The sequence below is a fragment of the Corvus hawaiiensis genome, chromosome 21, assembly GCF_020740725.1.
Source record: "Corvus hawaiiensis isolate bCorHaw1 chromosome 21, bCorHaw1.pri.cur, whole genome shotgun sequence".
NCBI classification, from domain to species: Eukaryota; Metazoa; Chordata; class Aves; order Passeriformes; family Corvidae; genus Corvus; species Corvus hawaiiensis.
The window spans coordinates 4,912,114-4,930,194 of record NC_063233.1 but is presented as its reverse complement, the minus strand read 5'-3'; the positions used below and the strand labels follow the sequence as shown (position 1 = coordinate 4,930,194).

At 52.1% G+C, this 18,081-nt stretch overlaps 2 protein-coding genes across 2 annotated transcripts; both read left to right on the top strand.

The window, feature by feature from the left end:
* The first annotated feature begins 228 nt into the window (after positions 1 to 228).
* PRDM12 (PR/SET domain 12) lies at positions 229 to 8,765 on the top strand. The gene is made up of 5 exons (XM_048325702.1): positions 229 to 465; positions 1,258 to 1,448; positions 2,404 to 2,559; positions 6,194 to 6,305; positions 7,217 to 8,765. Exons 1-5 carry the CDS (start codon positions 252 to 254, stop codon positions 7,597 to 7,599), a joined length of 1,056 nt encoding a protein of 351 aa, XP_048181659.1. The 5' UTR covers positions 229 to 251; the 3' UTR covers positions 7,600 to 8,765.
* Positions 8,766 to 9,744: 979 nt separating this feature from the next.
* On the top strand, positions 9,745 to 13,924 carry EXOSC2 (exosome component 2). The gene is made up of 9 exons (XM_048325900.1): positions 9,745 to 9,904; positions 9,986 to 10,087; positions 10,172 to 10,217; positions 10,481 to 10,570; positions 10,682 to 10,747; positions 10,895 to 10,963; positions 11,816 to 11,992; positions 12,168 to 12,296; positions 13,138 to 13,924. Exons 1-9 carry the CDS (start codon positions 9,780 to 9,782, stop codon positions 13,216 to 13,218), a joined length of 885 nt encoding a protein of 294 aa, XP_048181857.1. The 5' UTR covers positions 9,745 to 9,779; the 3' UTR covers positions 13,219 to 13,924.
* Positions 13,925 to 18,081: the final 4,157 nt, after the last annotated feature.

Below are 18,081 nucleotides of genomic sequence, written 5' to 3'. Positions count from 1 at the left end.
CTCTCTCCAGCCACCCCACCCCCGGGAGGGGAGGGAAGGAGGAGATGGTGGGGGGGGCTCCGACGGCTCGCCTCGCTCCGGCAGCCCCAGTCTCTCCGCCAACGTCAGGGAGGTCATTAATAACCAATTAGGAGGGTCAATGAAGCTCATATATAGCCGGGCGGGAGCCGCCGAGCCGAACGGAGCCCAGCCCGCCGCCCACCGCCCGCCGCGCCCGGCCCCGTCGCGCTCGGCCCCGCCGCCTCGCCCCCATGATGGGCTCGGTGCTGCCCGCCGAGGCCCTGGTCCTCAAGCCCGGGCTGAAGCCGCAGGGGCTCTCGCTGGCCGAGGTGATCACCTCCGACATCCTGCACAGCTTCCTCTACGGCCGCTGGAGAAACGTCCTGGGCGAGCAGCTCTTCGAGGAGAAGAACAGCCCCAAGACCGCCTTCACGGCCGAAGTCCTGGCTCAGTCCTTCTCCGGAGGTGAGTGACCCCCCCGGACCCTCCCCGATCCCCCCGGTTTTCCCCATCGGCCCCGGGCCGGCTCCCGGTGCCCGGCGGCGGGATGCGGTCCAGGCGCCCCGCTCGCCCCGGGCGTGGGACTGGGGAAAAAGGGCTTTAAATTCATTTGGTTAACTTGGGCTTGACCTGAGAAAGTTCCCACTTAAACCGCGGGCTGGGGGGGCCGGGGCCGTCCCGCATTCAGCCGCTCGGGACAATATCTTTTCTCTCGCCCCGGCATCGCCGGGGCGTCCCGGCTCCCTTTTCCCCCTCTCGGATTTCTGTTCCTCTCTTAATTTACCATGAAGGCTAATTCCATTTCCATTCACGATATGTCAACCATCTCATCTCCCCATTTTGTAAGAGGAATTCCTGGGCCCTTTTAAACAAGCCCTCGCGCCATTCAGGCACAATGTACCGCTACAGCATTCCTAAAGGACTAATGAATTTAGAATTAGCAATTTCTTTCTAGTTGAGTTTAATGAATGCAGATCACTTTAACAGCATGACAAATTGCTGGATGGGCCGAAATAGACACCATTTAACCTCCTTTCCCAGCCCCGCTCCCTCGCCCAGCCCGGGATGCTTTTCCCAGGTACCTCCTCAATGCCCCGGGGAAACCTTGTACCGCTTTGTGGGAGCCCGGCTGGGCGTTTAAAAGGCTCAGCCCCGGGGTCTGGGCTGGGGCGGGGGTTGGGAGGGGTCCCCGCCGCCCCCGGTCTCCCCCTCTCTCCCCCACCTCGGTCCCTTTCTGAGCCGTCTCCCCCCTCGCAGAGGTGCAGAAGCTCTCCAGCCTGGTGCTGCCGTCGGAAGTGATAATCGCCCAGAGCTCCATCCCCGGGGAAGGGCTCGGCATCTTCTCCAAGACCTGGATCAAGGCTGGCACAGAGATGGGGCCGTTCACGGGCAGGGTCATTTCCCCCGAGCATGTGGACCTGTGCAAGAACAACAACCTCATGTGGGAGGTAACGAGCCCCCTGAACCCCGAGACTGGAGTGGTTTGGCAAAAAGCAGGGACGGGCGCTGGGGATCTGTGCCGTGCTTGTGCACCTTCAGGCACCATCCTTGTGCCTCAGTTTCCCCACTCATGCAAATATCTGGGCAGGTGGGTTTAGGAACCCCTTGCAGGAGAAGGATGAGGTTTCCTCAGACCTCGGGTGCAGCCAGCCTATAGAAGAGCCCCGAAATGCTGTTGTTCATGTCCCATACAGCCGGATCACACCCTGCCCTGCCCATCCCTGTCCGACTGGTTGCTGCCCACACTGGCCACAGTGGGCAAAACCAGCTCTACCCTGTCCCCTGCTCCCTGCTTTGCCCCAGCCCTGGTGAGGTTAACCACGAACAAAACTGTGGGGTTTGGGGGGGGATCTGAGATGCCAGAACGTTGTGCACAGCCAATTTTTTGTTTCCTATTTTTTCGTTTGTTTGACTCAGACTTGCACTTCTTAACTATTTTTAATTACTATTATAATTTCATGCCTAATAGAAACTTGTCTCATCTTTCCTGCCACCCTGCAAAGCATCTTTCCAGGCCTGGCAGGCCCCTCCACCCAAGGCATTGTACCACTCCCAAGGCAGGTGCAGGATGATGAACAGCCCCTTCCTCTGGGGCTGAGTTGCTGGTGGGGCTCTGATGAGAAGGGAGATTGGAAGGGAGCTGGGTTATCCAGGGAGATAGGGGCTGACAGGACCAGCCATGCCAGTGAGAGCAGGGCGCATTTCTCAGCCCCGCTGCAGAATCACAGTCCGGCACCACAAGCAGGAAGGGTTCGGCATCTCCCGGCTGCTGTCAGGGTCTCAGCCCTGAGGCTGTGCTGGCTTTGAGCTTGTCCCTGTCCAGGCTTTATCCCAAAGGCAGGGGGTGGAGGGGCTCAGCCCACTGTGGGCAGCATCACTACCAAGTGCTCTCTCCCTTCGCAGGTGTTCAACGAGGACGGCACGGTGCGGTACTTCATTGACGCCAGCCAGGAGGATCACCGCAGCTGGATGACCTACATCAAATGTGCACGGAACGAGCAGGAGCAGAACCTTGAGGTGGTCCAGATCGGGAACAACATCTTCTACAAGGCCATTGAGGTAAGTGGGGCTGAAGGGCAGCTGGGCATCTGCAATAGAGGAGCAGGGTGGTGGGATCCCTCACCCTACAGACTTTTTCTCCCTTGTTCTTTGGGCTGTTGGTGGAGTGTCTGTGGAAGGACATGGCAGTTTTTCCATCCTTGGCACTCAGATCCATCAGGAGAGGTTGAAACCACAAGGAAGGGCCATTGCACAGGCTTCAGAGAGTAGTAAAGATCCCTTCTCCTCTCTGTTCCCTTTCTGTGGGCTCATGGAGTGATGTGTGTTAAACAGAGGGAGAATAGATCTTCGTTTGGGGTGCAAAGCATGAAAAGAGCTGCAATTCTGGCCCAGATGGGGCTTTGGACAAGGACAGGGGTTAGATGCTCTATTGAAAAAGCACGATCTTGTGCAGAACCTGCTTCTTTATAGCAGGGTAAAGTTTGGGGGGTTCTGTGAAACCCAGGTGCTGAGCACAGGCTGAACCTGACTCTACACTGCTTTGCCTGGACATCACGCTCCGGCTGTGCAGGGAGCAGGGAGCCATGGAGCGGGCAGGGAGTGGTGCTGGTGCAGTTGTGCCTTGGGCTTTACACTGCGGGGAAGGGACTCTTCCTGCCCCCCTTATCCATGTGCTCCTGTATGAAGTGCTGGTTGGTGCTGGCGTGGCACTGGAGCAGGTACAGGGTCCCAGGGATGGCAAGGCTGCCATGCAGCGGGGTGATGGCTGAAGGACGCTCACAGCTCCCTACAGGAGACTCTGGGATGGAGGTGGGTGACTGGCTCCCCAGCATTACTGATGACACGTGCCTACATATTGATGACAGTGCCAGAGCAGGGCGATGGTGGGGACCAGCCCTGCTTGTGTGCAGTGTCCCCATAACCCAATGCTATTGCAGGTGGAGAAAGGTGATGGCTTAGGGAGATGTCCTTGTGTAGCAGCTTTGGCTTTAAGAGTCACAAGAGGGAACATCCCAGACCTGCACTGTGGGATTGTCCCCCTCCAGTATTGGGTTCAGAGTCTCACCGGAGGAGCGTTTGCAGCTGGGAGAGGGTGTCAGCCGGGAACAACCACGAGTGCCTGCTGGTTCCATGGGCACGGGCAGCTCTCTGGATCTATCCAGGTAGTGCTCCTGCACTGGCTTACAGAGCAGCACAAATTCAAATGCTCCATGGCACAGGACCACAACCCAACCTGCACTGAGTGAGCAGGGCTGGGTTAGGGATTGCTGCAGTTGGTTGGGAAAGGTGAATGGGTGGGTAGGAAGAGGATCAGATATTCTCTCCTGCTGCAGGAGGGTCCTGTGTCACCCTTGGGCTCTGCCACCTTTCCCAAGAGCTCCACACACTTCCCTCCTGTTTTCATGCTGATCACCCCTTCAGCTGTTCCCAGTTTAAGACCTGATATTCCTGTGGGCAGCTGTGCCTGTTGTGACAGCACCTTAAGTGGTTTTTATTACTGTTCTTAACTTACGCAAGTAAATAAAATAGTTCCAGGTAGCCGTGGTGTGATTAGGAACACAGCTGTGGATTTTACACCTTGTGCAGGCACAGATGAGGGGGTGAGTGAGTGAATATTTGGGTATAGCCATGATCCATCTGTGGGCTTGTTCCTGAGGCTGAAGCAGCGAGCAGCGGAGCAGGATGAGTTTAATTCCCTTGGCGTAAGCAGTGAATTTGAGATGCTGAGAGTGCTGAACCCCAAATGATGTGTGGGAGGAGGTGGGCATGAAGGATCCCTGCTGTCACACTGCTCCTCAAGCTCAGCAGGGCACGCACACACCGACCTGAACTTAGCACTGCCCTGCTCAGCACCACAGGTGTCCGTGTGCAGCCATTGTCACCCTCCATCCCCTACCAGTCCTGGTGGCTTCCCCACCTCCTGTCCCCCTGTACAGCCTCCTGCCCCTGCCTGCCGTGCCCTGGGCACAGTGGGCACAGTGAGCTCCCTGGTTCCTACTGCTCTGCACCCACCTCTGCTGCACCAGGGCTCCAGCAAAGCATCTCTTTGGATGCCTTTCTCACCTACCTGCCAAAAAAATCAAATTTATTTGGTGCTTTTTTCCCCTATTTGCCTTTAATATTTTAATGTGTTTTGCCTGTTCCTGCCCTTATTTGCTGATTTGTTTTTCCCGTCCTCTTTCTCAGCAATACCAAGTTGCTGCTGCTGGGAAATAAACTGAGGGCAGAAAGTTTTGGCCTTTGATCTGAAGGCCACAAGATTTCTGGGGGGCAATTTGAATTTGCTTTGGGATGTGTGCACATGGGTGATCACCTGCTGCTGATGTGGCTGCAGCAGCTTCAGCAGAATAAAACACACACATATATGCATCCATGCAGATTGTTTTATACTTTCAGCAATATTTTATTTGCTTGTATTAAAAGTGACTAATTTTCTGTTAAGAGCAAATAGCACCAAGAAACAGTGTCATCAATTTGGGATGCAAAAGGATATCAGCTTCCTCTGCCTCCCAAATTCCTCCTCTGCAGCCCCAGTGATGTCTTTATGCAGATGAACAAAGATATGAAGCTAAATTCCTATTAATTTCAGATGCCTAAAATTTAATACATTTTCAGTGTTGAGGTGATTGAACTTCGGATCTGTGTTTCATGTGGATGTTGTTTTACTTGGATCTAGCATGCTTAGTGTACAGAAATGCAGGACATTCCTATTTCTAAATTAGGTTCTTAACAGTAGGGACTGCTAGGGAAAATCCGTATTTTTTTATAAAGTGATGTTGTTATTAGTGTTGTTTGAACTGGTCTGAGAGGATCCATCTTCCCAGCCACGGCTGCTGCAGGAGGGGAGCCTTGAGCGGCGTTTCCTGGTCGCTCACCTCGGCCATGCGGGAACATGACAGAACAGCAGGGACAGGAGAAGTGCCATCGCTTCAGGGAAATGGGAGAGTGGATGATGCAAAACCCCTGCCCTGGTCCTGTAGCTGTCCTTGGGCTCTTGCAGGCACTGCAGCTTTGGTGTGGGATATAAACAGCATTTCACACCTGAGTCATGGTCTCTTATAGCAGCCCCGAGCTCTCCTCTGCTCTGCGGGCTGATGAGCCCTTTGCTGGTGGATCTGCATTTCCATCTTCTAAAATCAGCCCCGGCAGGGGTGGGTGGGAGATGCTGCCTGTGCCCTGCAGCAGGAGGCTGCTGATGGTTCCATCCAAGGACAAAATGCTCTGCTGGAGTCCTGAGCTGGGGCTGCGTGTCCCAGGTCCCTGCTTTGGTCTCTGCCACTCATGCTGGTTGTGGCTCCACAAATAATTTATTTCTCCGTGTCTCTGTGTTCTGCCCTGTCCTGGTCTCCCCAAGCTGCTGGGACCTCTGGGTCCTGCACTCCAGAGACCCCAGATCGGTCCCTGTGCTCTGGAGCTTCATATTTGTCCATCACCCTGTTTGTGTCCCAGCTTGGGGGAGAGCCTGGAGTGGGTTTGTGCTGGTGCTGGGTGGTGTTGAACTGTGCCACCACCTCCCGTGCTGCATGCTGAGCTGTTCTGTGCCTGCGTGGGGGTGTTGAGGACTGCTGGCAGGTCCCAGATGGCAGCAGGGTCTCACAGAAATGGGGCACAGCCAGGGTAGATCTGAATGGATCAGCACAGGAATGGATGTTCATCACCCCCCCAACAACCCTGTCTTTATCTCTCTTTCTAGATGATTCCTCCAGACCAAGAGCTGCTGGTCTGGTACGGGAACTCCCACAACACCTTCCTGGGCATCCCAGGTGTGCCGGGGCTAGAAGAGGAGCAGAAGAAGAACAAACATGGTAGGTAACAAGGGTGCAACATCCCTGCCTGTTCACCCTGTGCCCAGCTCTGAGGCCGTAGGGCGGGCACAAGGCAGGGACATCCCAGGGGTATGTCAGACATCTCAGTTGTCTGTGGACAAGCACAGGGCTATGACATGATCCATACAGCTTGAGCAGGCCCTCAGTAATTCAGGATGATGCCTCCAGGCCAGTTTACCCACGGCTGTTGTTGGTGGGGTGTCTGGCAGTTGCTGCCTGACCCAGCCAGGCAGGGAGGAGCAGCGCAGGGTGTGAATGGAAGGCAGCCCCAACACTCTGTGAAACACCAAGTGGATGCAGCTTCTACATCCCCACTCTGCATTTAAGGGACCTTAACCACCAACACAGGAGGCTTTTCTCTCCTTGGGCCTTCGCTCTCCGCTTGTCTCAGTGACTCCCTGAGGTGCTTCTCTGCGGCACAGCACAGCTCAGGCTGTGTTTGGAGCCACTTCTGTGCTCCCTGACCCTACTCCCCACTCTGAAAGAGCCACGTCTGAGCCCAGCAGAGTGAGGAGAGAAGCTGGGACCAGTGCAGGGGCTGGACAGCATGGTTGGGGGTTCCTGAGAGTGCCTACACCCACCCCCTCCAGCTCTGCTGCAGTCCAGGCAGGAGAAAATTGGTCTTGTGTCCATCTATAAGGGATTCATTCCGCTCAGCTTGAATGCTCCCCTTACCTAAATCTGGGTGAGCCCATTCCTAGCACTGGCTGCATCCCAAAATCCTAAGAGCCAGCCTGGATGTCAGTCTGCTCAAGATAGGTGACCTCAGCAGCAGGGAGCCAGCAGGAAGGCACTGGGGGCTTTCCAGGGCACCCAGCACGCCAGGGCCTTGGGGTGGGGCGAGCTGCTGTGCTGCAGGGCAGTGCCTGACTGTCGCCTATCATCCCCAGAGGATTTCCATGCGGTGGAGACGGGGGCCAGCACGACGGGGCGGATGCGCTGCGTCATCTGCCACCGCGGCTTCAACTCCCGCAGCAACCTGCGCTCCCACATGCGCATCCACACCCTGGACAAGCCCTTCGTGTGCCGCTTCTGCAACCGCCGCTTCAGCCAGTCCTCCACCCTCCGCAACCACGTCCGCTTGCACACGGGCGAGCGGCCCTACAAGTGCCAGGTTTGCCAAAGTGCCTATTCCCAGCTCGCAGGGCTGCGGGCACACCAGAAAAGCGCCCGCCACCGGCCCCCCAACGCCTCCCTGCAGGCCCATTCGCCCGCCCTGCCCGTGCCCCATCCCGCCTCCCTGGCCCATCACATCCCCACCATGGTGCTGTGAAGCCCTGGTGCGGCAGCAGGATTTGGGACAGCAAAGACTGGTGCTGAGACACGCGATGAACTGGCGGGGTGGCCCTTGGCTGAGCTGGGGGGGCAGAGGCAGAGCTGCTTTGTGTCTCGGAGGGGTGTTGGGCTGTTTTTGGGCATCACTGACTGTGCAGGTACAGCAGGAGGGGAACCCCCAGCTCTGCAGTTGAGTCGTGCGGGATCATCCCCAGGGAGATGGGGCACAGGGTGGGCTGGTGGCCCCTGGGGTTGGCAGGGGAAAAGGGACTCAGCGGGATGTCCTGTGTGGGCTTGCCAGTGCACTGGGGAAGGACTGGGGCAGCTGAAAAGCTGGGCCTAGGTGAGTCACATCTGGGTTTTACAGATAAATTGGTGGAAAGAAACATTGCTCTTATCCCTCCTCCTCTGCTCCAGCAGACACATGCCCCATGGAAAAGCTGGCACAGCCCTGATGTGGCCATGCCTGTCATGCCTGTTTGCCCCAGGAGAGGCTTTGGCCCTGGTGGCTCCTTTCAAGGGACACCTTTCCCTCCTTGGGAGCCCCGAGTTAGTGAACATTTGCATTTTCTCCCACCCGAGCCCCCTCTGCCTGGCCTGCTCCAGCCCAAGCCCTGCACTGGGGTCTGTCACCGCTCCAAGCAATGCCGTGGGCAGAGGGGACACAGTGCCAGCTGGGAATAACCATCCACAGGCAGGTTTTGCGGGAATCCTGAGCTCTGCCAGGCTGTGCCTGTTCCAGCCCTGGCAGCATTTCTCCCCATCCCTTTCCCAGCTGTGAAGGAACATTTTGGTTGGAACTGCTACTGCCCTCTGGGGACAGAGAAAACCTGTCCCCGGGCCAGCTCTGTCCCCAAGGACAACTCTAAGCGCCCTCTGGAGTCCCCATACTCCGGAGGAAGGCTGTGTATCATAAATCTTAAAAGAAGGTATTCCAATATTAATTATAAGTCTAAGATGTATAAAGTTCTCACAAACCGTGTTCTACTTCCAGAAGAAAATAAACAAAAACAAAAGAAAAAAACCCCCAAAACTGTCACTTTAACTTTGTAAATATTTATGTAAACATTATTTACAAGACTTTGATATTATATATTATTTGATTGTATATGTACACAGTGTAAATACATTTGTACCTCTCTTGTATTCTAAATAAAAATTACTTGGAACATTTATCATTTAGAAAAGGGAGAGCTTTATATTATGTGCCAGGGGAAGGATGTGGTTATTGGGGTGAGTGAAGGTCTTAATTAACACAATAATCTGTGAGTGAGATGTGGTGTCATCTGCGGGACCAGGAAGTGCATCTGGGAGGGGGAAAAACCCCAGGTTTTGGCTAAAGAAGCCCCTTTTCAGGTCTGAAAGCTGGGGTAAGTGCTGGCTCACTCCGAAGCAGGTGGTATCTACAGATTCCACCCTGCCAGCCCCTACTCTTGTGAACTTGTACAGTCGCTCTTTGAAGCCACAGCTATTGCTATCCTTCGATACATTCCATGAATTAGCGCCCATATTTTGGCTGTGATGGGATACAGGTGCAAGCCCTGCTGGAAGGAAGCGACACATTTGCTGACGGTCATCGCTGACTGCTTTTCCCGTGGTGTTTCCACCGCAGCTCTGGGAGCCGAATCGGTGCTTGAATTAAATGGGTAAAACTTTTCAACGGATTTATCAGCTCCTGCTGGCAAAGCTCCGCCGAGGGGAAGGGGTCAATCCGGAGTCTCGCGGGGATGTTAAAGCCAAGCGTGAGCACCGGCCAGCTGGGGAGGGCAGCAGATGACTGCCCTCAGGGGGACACCTTGTGTGAGGGGCACCCCAAACTGGGGGTGCTGCTCCCCGCCTTGACCCACAGCACTGCAGCCCGGCCCGGGCTGTGGGGCCCGGTGAACCCCGGGGCAGGCCCGCCGGGTCCTCCCGGTTTGCCGGGCGGGGTCTGGGGGAGCGGGTCACCGCCAGCGGCTGCCCGAAGGGTGCTGCACCCTGCCCATACTAAAGATGGCCGAGGTGCCCTTGGGCCCCAACGGGGCGAAGCCCGCGAGTCCCCTCCCTGCCAGGAACAAACATGGCTGCCCAGTCACCGCCCCCCACTGCCCTCACTCAAGATGGCGGCGCCCGAGCCCTCAGGCGCGCTCTCGCCAGCAGCCATCATGGCTGGCGGAAGGCGCGTGCGGCGGGGTCAAGATGGCGGCAGTCACCATGAGGCTGCCGGCCCTCCGCGCGCCCGTGGACTCCGGCGCGCCCCGGGGCGGCGAGAAGCACCTGGTGGCACCGGGGGACACGATCACCACGGACACGGGATATATGAGGTGCGGGCAGCGGCGGAGGGGAGGCGTCGGCGGCGTGGCGCGGCTTCGGGCTGTCCTTAGGTAGCTGCTCTCTCTCCCCAGGGGCCACGGTACTTATGTGGAGGACGACAAGCTGATCGCCTCGGTGGCCGGCGTGGTGGAGAGAGTGAACAAGCTGGTGTGCGTCAGGGCGCTGAAGGCCAGGTGAGCGCGGCCGCGGCGGGTGCGGGCCGGCGGCGTGGCCTGGCTCGGCAGCGTGAGGTGTGTGACCGCCGCTCTCTCTGCCAGGTACAACGGCGAGATCGGCGACATCGTGGTCGGGAGGATTACGGAGGTAAAGCCCGGTGTTTGCCGCGGTGCCGTGGAGGAGGAGGAGAGTGGTCGTGGCTCAGTCCGACCCAAAGAGTTTCCCGGGCTCCTAAAACGCTGATACACATCAGTGTCCCTGCGCAGGGTACTGGGAGCGCGTGGATTTTAACCGCGATGAGGCTGGAAGAAGGCAGCAGAGATGTCCCCTTCTGCAGCTTAGTGAGCTGCAGCTCCCATTCCGTTTTTGAGTGTGTACCAATAGGTTTTGGGGTTTTTTTTCCCCCTTAGGTTCAGCAGAAGCGATGGAAAGTGGAAACGAATTCCAGGCTGGATTCAGTCCTGTTGCTGTCGTCTATAAATTTACCTGGTGGGGAGCTGGTGAGTGTAGCTGGTTGTGTTTTACATGGCATCTTAAGGTCCCCCACAATGAGCTACTGATGGTTGTTTTCTCATTCTGGGCTCCATGTAACTTTTCTTGTGATGTTTCAGAGAAGGAAATCAGCGGAAGATGAGCTTGCGATGAGGGACTACCTGCAGGAAGGGGATCTCATCAGTGTATCCTTCTGCTGCTCCCATTGACAGAACAGCCAAGGGTATGGGAAGAACAGGCAGAGTTTGGCTGGCCTGGCTGGGGGGTGAGAGCTGTGCCAGGGTGGCACTGGGCAGCCTTAGGGACCCTGTTTCCTTAAGTGGCACCAACAGGCAGAGGTCCAGTCTATATTTTCTGATGGGGCTGTATCGCTGCACACCCGGAGCCTGAAATACGGGAAGGTGAGTTGTTCCAAAGCCCTTGATCCTGGGATAATTCTGCACCAGCTGACTTGTATAAGGCCATTTGGAGGCTTTTTAAAGAAAAGAGCTCTCGAGTAGAGCAGGATGTTGCTATAACCCATTCCTGTAGGATAGGAAGACTCTCAGCTCCTATGTGGGAGCACCAAGCAGTTTCCCTGAAGTAGAGGAGGTGTCCTTGTGTTGCCCTTTGAGCCACTGCTCTCCCTGTCCACAGTTCCAGCCTGCTAGTCCTGTTTCCCCCACTAGCCACTTGGGAATTAAATCCTGGGGAGAAATCTCCTCACTCCTCTTCTGCTGGCTGTTGCCCCTGTGACTTGTTCCTCTCCCCAGGGCTCTATTTTAGGCTTTACGCAGTTGGCATTTATCTCTGGTTTTGTGCATTGATATAAGCCAAGGGGCCGTTGGAGCGTAGGCTGCAGTTTGGGATTACCAGACCAAGGGTATTAGCACTTAAAAGATGAAAGGGAAGTGTGCTTATTGCACAGAGGGTGAAGGACAGTGATTGGATTACGAGGGAAAGTGTTCTGCTAAATTGGGCCTCTGACTCCTCATTTTTCTGCAGGGATGGTTGATGTGTAGTTACGATCAAGATATTATGAACATCCGTGCTAAGCACTTAGAGTATTCTTTGTCTTCAAAGGGCTGCACAGGCATTAGCTAATCCTCCCAGCGCTCCCAGAGGCAGGCAGGTTTTATATTCACTGTTTCACAGGAAAAGGTGTTAAAAAAGAGTGGTTCCTAGGCCAGGAATGGAGTGTGTATCAGTGACACGGTGTGGTCTGTTGTGGCTCATGATGTCTCTCATGCTGAGCCTCGTGGTCTCCTCTCCAGCTTGCCCAGGGTGTGCTGGTTCAGGTCTCTCCCTCCCTTGTGAAACGCCAGAAGACTCATTTCCATGACCTGCCCTGTGGTGCATCCGTGATCCTCGGCAACAATGGCTTCATCTGGATCTACCCAACTCCAGAGCAGAAAGATGACGAGGCTGGAGGCTACACCACCAATTTGGAGGTGAGTGTTCAGGGAAGGTGAGCCTTCTCTTACCAGTGATGGTTTTTAGTCTGACATAGTCAGAGGCATATAAGTAAGCTGAGACTTTCAGGATCTTGTGTTAGGTTCACAGCAAGGCTTTTTTACTTGCATTATTTCCCTGTACCTTCATCCTTTTTCCTCTGTCCTTCCTCAGCCAGTTCCCTTGTCTGACCGGGAGGTGATCTCACGGCTCCGAAATTGCATCATGGCTCTGGTCACTCACAAGATGATGCTCTTTGACACCAGCATCCTGTATTGCTATGAAGCATCCCTTCCTCATCAGGTACAGGAACCAGTGGTGTTTATTCCACACTGAGGGGAGGGAACAGAAAGGCTGCATCAATTGCTGCTGAAGTCAGAGTTTCCTTTGAGTTTCCAAAGCATCCTGTAGTAAGTGACAGTATGAGCTCTCCCCTTCTGCATAACATAAATTGCCTTGCACAATTTCAGGGATTGTTTGAAGAGTTCTGCTTCTGGCAGAGTCTAACTATTCCTATAGAGAGATCAGCCCCTTTTTTGATAGATGTTGTGTATCCCTTGCTGGGATTATGGACCCTTTAATTCCTGTGAAAACACTTCTAAATTTAGCATTGTGTCAGGGTACAGTGCATTTTATGAAGCAATGAAAAAGTAAATGTCATGTATTGTACAGAGAGCAGTCTCATGTCTGTATCCATATCCTGCTCTGCTGGAAGGCTGCCTCCATTTGACCTCTTGCTGTACAGCTTTTCACTGTGATTCCTGCCATCACAATCACAGGGAATTCTCTTCCCATAAATAAATGAGATCTGAATTGTCTTCTGCTTTCATTCCCAATGAGGCATTCTTTTGAAGTATAATTGTGTTTAAGTCATCTCTGCCCTTCCCAAATACAGTGTGTGTCCTCTAGGGAAGATAAGGAGGGTTAGTAGCTGCTCCTTTGATTTTCTTTGGTCTCTGTAAGAATTCCCGATTGGCAAAGTTGATTTTGCCTTGGACCCTCTGCCATAGGTCTTTTTTCACCACAACCCTCTAAACTCCCTTGCTGGTCACTGCCGTGTATCAGGGGACTTTTGTCTCCCCACAGAGTGTGCAAAAGTAGTAGTTGCTTCCTGTTGCTAATACTGCTCTTCTTTCCACTGCAGATCAAGGACATTCTCAAACCAGAGGTGACAGAGGAGATCGTTCTGGAAGCTCGACAGAGGTTGCTGGATTTGGAGGGATAGGGCACAAGGCCAGAAGCAGTCATTTGAAATCCCAGCATGGCAGCTTTGATTCTCAGTATTATATGGTTTTTTTCAGTGTTCTAGTCCCCAACATTCATTCCACACTTCAGAAACCACCAAAATTCCTCACTCCTAGGATATCTCCTGTGTCCTTTTAGTACACAGTAGTACTTAAGTACCATAGCCTTTTAGTGCAATGGCTTGAAAAATTGATATCTGGCCTTTAAAAATATGCAGATGCAACTGGGACATGTCTCCTAGCACCTGTTGCTGTGTCTAGTGCCCCAGAACTTTGTGCAGAATAACAGAGAGGAAGGGATACATTTTGTGATGTTTCTCTCTCCCCAAAAGATGATTTGGATTCTAATTTACTTGTGATACAGATCTGCCAGTCTGTCCCCTGACTGAGAGCCCTTGTTTTTAAGAATGTAGATCCAGGCACAGGTGTTTAGAGAACAGGAGTATCCACACCCTTGCTGACCATAGTTTGGGTCTGGCTGTTCATGGCTTGAATGTCTCAGGGGTATGAGATGGGATGTGGCTGTCGCTGTCCATATGATCCAGGAGCTGTGCACAAGCAGTGTCCTGGTTTGTGTGTATCCTGCTGGGGGTTTTTTTATGCCTGATGTGGTGAGCTCCTGAGGAGGCACCAGTATTGTTTTGTATTAAGTATTTTACATTTCAGTAAATTTTTTGAAACAAATCAGTCCTTCAGCAGTGTGTGCATTGGCTTGGTTTTGGTCTAGCTTGAGAGCTATGGTTGGCTCAAATTTCCTTGTGCCAGGACACCTGGAATGGTTATACGGTCTTATCTCCCCTTCAGCTGCTGCCCTTCATTCCAGCAGGACTTGACCGTCCTCTTCAGCCCTTACAGCGTTCCTCTGTAAGGATTGCCTGGTGGTGTTCACAGTGGCTTTCCAAGCATTGCCTCCCTGCAGGATCCCTGGGAGAGGTGAGTCAAGCAGAGGTGACTGGAGGATGACGGGGAGCCCAGTATGACACTGGTGAAGATCTTCAGGCCAGTGTAAGGGATGGACATGTGAACCAGGTGTTGGCAGGCAGTCAGTCACGTTCTCTGTGCAGAATGTGAGGATTTCCCTGAAGCATCCTCTCAGCTCTAGGTGCCATATTAGAGCTGTTGTGTTCTCTATAGTATCTATTTGTATTGCAAATACATCCTTCCACCACAGCACTGTAATTCTTAAAAAGGATGATAAAACTTCTGCCCCAATTGTCCGTGAAAACAACTGCACGTTGCAAATTTGCACTCTTGCCTCAGGCACAAGGGAAAATCCTTTACTCGGTGTTTTCCTGGGAACTAGGAATTCCCTTCGTTGTTGTCCTTCCAGCTCGGGCTGCTTTCCCTGGGGTCCCGAGCAGGCACTAGATGGCACCTTTGGATCGCGTTTGTGGCACTTCCCTTCACCAGCAGCTCCGCCTCGCTGCTCTGCCAAACAGCAGGGCCTGGACGGCTGCCACCAGCGCTGCTGCCCAAATCCTAAAGCATAATGGGGCTAAGGACAAGCAAGGACATGGCTAATCCGTTCTGCTGCTGCACAACTGCCCGTGCTGCCTCTGAAAATAGTACTGAACTTGTTGGGGGTATTGCTGGAATGCTCCACAAAAGACCTGGGAATTGTTATTTTTGCATTTTAAGAGGATTCCCTAATAAGTGTTGCAACAATCACATCCTCAGGATGACTTGGGAAATTTGAAAACCAAAGCTTGGTGGTGACTTTCAGGTCTCCATGAGGCTGCTGGTAGCCACCTAACCTACACCAGCATGGACAAGACTGGTTCAAAAAGGCTAAAAAAGCTTTAACAGTCTGCATCCTTTACTTAGAAAAGTACTTTCCCCCCTCCCCCCACCCCTACCCAATTGCTGTAGTTTAGCAGCTGTTTATCTTATTACCACATGGTAAGATTCACATGGGGAGATTCAGGGATTTCTACTGAAAAACAATTCAAGATTTGGACTGCTTCAGTTCTGAGCTTTCTGATTCCTCCTGCTTGCTGTAGCATTCCTGTTGTTTTGGCATTAATGATGTGTTAAATGGGGGAAGTATGTGACTCATCCAGTTCCCTTATTCCTGAATACCTGGCATTTTTGTTTTTAAACCCAAGAAGAGCACCAGCTGGTGAGGTTTGGTTATGGATCTTTCCTGATGGGCGGGAACCAAAGGTCTCAGTATTTTCCCCCGTGACCATGAAAGGTAATTACTGATCTTTCCACATTCAGCCAGTGCTGTGCCAAGACCTAAATTCTGTAACAAGGCTTCAGCAAGGTCATTGCTGGCAGTTCCTGCAACCCTATCCAGGACAGCTCTGCAAACCAGCAGGTAACAACAAGCCAGCAACAGCAGTGTCCCCTTGAATTCTTGAAATAGTCTGTGGGATTTTGCTGGGCAACTTCTAAGCAGGAAGGGTGAAAATGAAGAAACTATGGCTTCTCTGGTTTGGAAAAAAAAAAAAAAAGTAGTTGAAAGCAGCAGTGGGGAAAACCTAGTAAATGTTCATTTTTATACGGGGAGCTAAAAGGCCCGTGCAGGCATTAAAACAGCTCAGACCAACTTGATTTCTTTATTAAACAGTCTGACACTGTTTGTAAAGCAGCTGTAGCACCTCCTGTGCTGCTTACTCCAGGGTTAACACATGGTGCAGATGTGCTCAGAAGTTGAGTTAGTAGCTAGTTCCCTTGCTGGTGAGTGTTGCCTGTAGGAATGAGAACACAGCATCACTCATCTGCAAAAATAATTTTCTTGTTTCTTGGTGCCAGTGTTCATGTACTAATAGGAAGAATTCCTTTACTCCTAGGAATAACCACTGGGGTTTTAAATTTGTGCTAATGGGTTATTAATCCAATTACTGCTGCTTATTGCATTACTTCTGTCTCATCCGTGCACAGTTTTGCTGTTCAGCTGAGAATGGTACAAATAAAAAGCTTTGAGCAGACCTGAGAAGAGACTGAAATCCCACTGAGATTAGAGACATCTTGAAACGGTTGTCTCAGGTTCCTGAGGACTGTTAATTAACATGCTAAGTTTTATTATTTGGTGAAGAGGTTGAAGCTTTTAAGGTATTGTTATGAAGAAAACGTCACTGCAGCTGCTGGGTGAAGTATACCACACTTAATGGGAGGTAAACAGAAAAAGTACTGAAGTATCTCTTAGGAAAAAAAAATCATACATTGTACACAGGCTTGATTGAAAAAACATTCTGTCGTTTTTTTTATTTATTCTGGATTCACACAACTTTTCTGTCTCTGTCTTCTCTGACAATTTCTGAATCTACTGGGCAACTTCCAAGTTTAACATGAGACAACCATGTTCACAAAAACTGGCAGCAGGGTTGGGGACAGCAAATGTAATACCCTTCAGGAAGGGGAAGAAGGCAGGTATCTTGCTGTGACATTTGGGAGTGACCAGCTGACTCATCTGCCTGCGTATTGTCCCACATTAACTACAGCAGTGCTCTGGGAAACAGGAAATGCTTTTGGAGAAACTGCTGAGTGGAAAGAGGCTGGGAACTGCTGGCAAAGAACCTGCCCCACTTTGCTGCTTATGCTTGCACAGCATCGGAAGGAGTAACTGCCTGCTGGCCTTAATGACAAACTCACCTGGTCTGTTAAATAAAAAGTAAATGCATTCATCTGCACAGATCTCAGGTGAGCCAGGGAAGAGCATAGTTACAGCCTGTACCATCCACAGCACATCCCTGGAGGTGTTCAAGGAGCAACCTGATCTAGTGGAAGATGTCCCTGCCTGTGGCAGGGGGGTGGAACACGATGGCCTTTAGGGTCCTTTCCAACCCAAACAGTTCTGTGATTCTATGAAGTCCAGCATATTTGCAATTACTTTTGCTTAATTTGGTGAAGGTTTTCTGAATATCGTGGACTCATGGTTGTCTTCTGGAGTTTACTCTGCTTCAGCCCTGCCGTGGTAGGAGAGATTATCCAGGATGCTCCAGTCAGACCCAAAAGAGAATAACTTCTTCAGTGAAGAATGGTTGGTACCGGGTTTTGTAACAAATTTCTCTTGTGCTGCTTGGCCTGTGCTGACAGACAACTTCATTTCCTCACTTTACTTCAATCCATGGGAGCTGAGCAGGGGGTTAGATCACCTCGGTGAGAGGCTGATCTCCATTACTGAGATAAACCTGGAGAAATTCTGCGGAGTTCAAGAGATGTGACCCTGGATTTGTCTCAGCACGATGTATCAGAATTTCTCTCTCCTGTGTGTGTGCAGCACAAACAGCCTCAGTACCTGCAAATTGAGCCATTGATGGAGAAATCCAATGGAAATGGTTTGAGCTCAGTCTCCTGACTAAGAATTAGTGATGTAGGAGCAGCCTGGCACAGCAGAGGTGGAAGATCCTGCAGGGCTGTATGAAGTGCTACATTTTGGATGCTATTGTTAGAAGATGAAAAATAAGGTCTGCCAGAGACCTTGAATATGGCGTAGGAGACATGGAGTGTGTTTGGATTTGTCACAAGGGAGGAGTCAGCATAAACAAGCTGCTCTGTGTCCTGATGGTTGCCCTGAGCAGGAGGCTACAGCACAGAATTGCAATTGTGTGTTCTCCTGTTGTCGAGTGGGAGCAACCACAGACCTTTGACCAAAACACCTTGACCTCAAGCTGCTGCCTTGACCCTCTTCTATCCCCAAGGTGAACTGGAGAATGTATGAAAAACTAAATATCTTCAGCACCACCATCTGCTCTTTAGCTTAGGGAACTCTCAGTGCATGCTGAAGGATTCAGGAGTTTACCTCCACCTTTGTACCAAATGGTGCACAAAAATAGGTCAATAAAATATTTTTTTTAATTGTCACATTCACTGGCCTCAATGGCTGGTTTTGGTATCGA